Genomic DNA, 3,058 nt, shown 5'->3' with positions numbered 1-3,058 from the left:
CTCACACAGTGGCCAGCCAGTTCCTCTGGAGGGCAAAAAACAGGGCAGAGAGGCCGAGGCCTTCCCCTGAGAAGAACCTCAGAAGAGCCCTGCTGGATCAGACCAGGGAGGGTCCACCTAGTCCAGCCTCCCGTCTCACACAGGGGCCAGCCAGTTCCTCTGGAGGGCCAGCCACAGGGCAGAGAGGCCCAGGCCTTCCCCTGATAAGAACCTCAGAAGAGCCCTGCTGGGTCAGACCAGGGAGGGTCCATCTAGTCCAGCCTCCTGTCTCACACAGGGGCCAGCCAGTTCCTCTGGAGGGCCAGCAACAGGGCAGAGAGGCCGAGGCCTTCCCCTGATAGGAACCTCAGAAGAGCCCTGCTGGGTCAGACCAGGGAGGGTCCATATCTGTGTCACAGTTGGGTGGGCGCAACCCCCGGCCAAACTACAGCTCGTGCTTGTCTCCAAACGGGGATGCAGTGTGAGGCCAAAGGTCACAGACAGTGGCAGAGTGGGAGACGGGGACCCCTCTGGGTCTCGGCCTGCCCCGGAGCGCCCGCCGCCTGTGCTGCTGGCTCTTCCTCTCTTCAGCACCGGCGTCCAGCCCGGGGCCCTCTGAAGTGGGCAGAGACCCAGTGGTGACAAAGACATGGCACGAGCCCCAGTTTGGGGTGCCCGGCCTCGTCGCCTTCCTCCCAGCCCCGTCCGCCCAACCGGCGCAGGAGACGCAGCCGGGAGAGGAACCGACCTCGTGCTTGATGGAGCGGGCGCCGTAGTGCAGGTTGTAGCCCTCCGCCAGGATGTCCATGACTTCAGGGTCCCACAGCAAAGTGATGTTGTGCCTGGCCTTGGCCTGCAGGGGGAGAGAGTGAGAAGCGGCCTGTCTACGAGGCCTCTCTCCTTCCTTCCTCGGCTCTGCCGGCCTCCCCTGCAGCTGAGCGGACGCGGAAAGGGAAAGGGGGGTCGCCTGCCTCTGGGGCGCTGGTTTTACTCACCCTCTTGGCCCAGAAGCTGAGCTCCTTGCTGACCAGCTGGATGAGCTCCGAGCGGCAGAAGGGGAGGAAGTAGACCATCTCGTTGATCCGGCCGAGGAACTCGTGCCTCCGGAAGTGAGCCTATGGAGGGAGGAGGGGAGGTGCTGGGAAAGGGGGCTGTGGACCTGAAACACTCAGAAGCCACCGTTTCTGGCGAACAGATCCAGACCAGGGCAAGGTGTTGCTGGGCTTGACAGACAACGTGGCGGAGAGAGCACAACCGGCCAGTTTTATTTGCCAGCATCCATTACTCTTCTGTGGGGGAAAGCGCCATCGAGTTGCGACTAACGAATGGCCACCCGGTAGGGCAGTGGTGGCGAACCTATGGCGTGGGTGCCAGAGGTGGCACTCAGAGCCCTCTCTGTGGGCACGCGTGCCATCGCCCCAGCCAGGCCCAGACCATCGTTAAAGTGTCGGATTCTCTGCCAAATAATTTTAAGTAAATGAAAGCATTTGGGATTGCTTCCCTTACTTTGTTTGGATCATCTTAAGTTAATGCATGAGTAGGTTTTTTCTAAAGGAAAACCTCAGGATTCAGGTTAAATTGCCCTGTTGGCACTTTGCGATACATAAGTGGGTTTTGGGTCCCAGTTTGGGCACTCGGTCTCTCAAAGGTTTGCCATCACTGCAGTAGGGTCTCCAAGACGAGAGACGTTCAGAGGTGGGTCTGCCATGGCCTGCCTCTGCTTAGCCGACCGGGAGCTTCCTTGCTGGTCCCCCATCCAAGGACTCATCGGGGCCGACCCCTGCTTCACTTCTGAGAGTTGATGAGATCGGGCTAGCCTTGGCCGTCCCCTTCTAAACATCCCCGAATTCTCAAGCATTTCCCGGCAGGCCTGAATAGGTGCCTGGCTTCCCACCCCCTCTGCAAGTTTACGATGGGTGGGCCTGTCTCTGGGAGGCTGCTTTCCGTGGGCGGTCTGCATTTCTGACCTCGTGAAACCCAGTTTGGTGTCGTGGTTAAGTGCGCGGACTCTGATCTGGGAGAACCGGGTTTGATTCCCCACTCCTCCACTCGCAGCTGCTGGTGTGACCTTGGGTCAGTCACAAGCTCTGGCACAGCTGTCCTTGAAAAAGAGCAGTTTGTGTCAGAGTTCTCTCAGCCCCACCCACATCACAGGGTGTCTGTTGTGGGGAGGGGAAGGGAGAGGAGTTTGTCAGCCGCTCTGAGACTCTAAGTGAAGGGCGGGATATAAATCCATTCTCTCCTCTCACCCTTGCGTTTATTTGCCCGTGGGAAGATGCGAGCGTCTTTTTCAGCTCGTTGGCTCACCTGGGACAAACACGGAGACCCCTCCCCTTTCAAACCCAAAGCTCCATCGGCAGCTCCCCTCCCATTCATTCCGGCGCCTTCCCCAAAGGAAGCTGGCTGGAAAGGAACACTTGCTCCTTGCCCTGGGTGAGTGCAAGCTTAGGGAACCCGAAGGGAGCTCAAAGGTGGGCGGGAGGATGATTGGCAGCACCGTCTGTACCTTCAAAATGGGGCGAACAACGTTCTCCTGGAACTGCTTGGAGATGGTGATCTTGTCAGTCGCCTGGACGTCATCTGAAAAGCAGGACACGGGTCATGATCAGCAGCCGACAGGTCCTACGGCACAAGAGGGGAGGGGTTGTCCCGCCTCACATGGGGGTCAACCAGTTCCCCTGAAGGGCCAGCAACAGGGCAGAGAGGCCGAGGCCTTCCCCTGATAGGAACCTCAGAAGAGCCCTGCTGGATCAGACCAGGGAGGGTCCACCTTCTCTGGAGGGCAAACAACAGGGCAGAGAGGCCGAGGCCTTCCCCCAATAAGAACCTCAGAAGAGCCCTACTGGGTCAGACCAGGGAGGCTCCCTCTAGTCCAGCCTCCCGTCTCACACAGGGGCCAACCTGTTCCTCTGGAGGGCCGACAACAGGGCAGAGAGGCCGAGGCCTTCCCCTGAGAGGAACCTCAGAAGAGCCCTGCTGGATCAGACCAGGGAGGGTCCACCTAGTCCAGCCTCCCGTCTCACACAGGGGCCAGCCAGTTCCCCTGAAGGGCCAGCAACAGGGCAGAGAGGCCGAGGCC

General features: G+C 59.8%; 1 protein-coding gene across 1 annotated transcript in view; it reads right to left on the bottom strand.

Moving 5' to 3' along the window:
• The window catches only part of CLPB (ClpB homolog, mitochondrial AAA ATPase chaperonin), a 63,068-nt gene that overhangs the window by 5,608 nt on the left and 54,402 nt on the right, over positions 1–3,058 (bottom strand). Inside the window, exons 7-9 of the mRNA XM_015427523.1 lie at positions 2,486–2,559; positions 975–1,094; positions 728–832 (exon numbers count right to left, since the gene is read on the bottom strand). Coding sequence (XP_015283009.1) covers positions 728–832; positions 975–1,094; positions 2,486–2,559 — 299 coding nt within the window. The remainder of the gene's footprint in view (positions 1–727; positions 833–974; positions 1,095–2,485; positions 2,560–3,058) is intronic.

The sequence above is a fragment of the Gekko japonicus genome, unplaced genomic scaffold (genome assembly GCF_001447785.1).
Source record: "Gekko japonicus isolate JY-2015 unplaced genomic scaffold, Gekko_japonicus_V1.1 scaffold4619, whole genome shotgun sequence".
NCBI classification, from domain to species: Eukaryota; Metazoa; Chordata; class Lepidosauria; order Squamata; family Gekkonidae; genus Gekko; species Gekko japonicus.
This window is presented reverse-complemented; position numbering and strand designations above follow the sequence as displayed.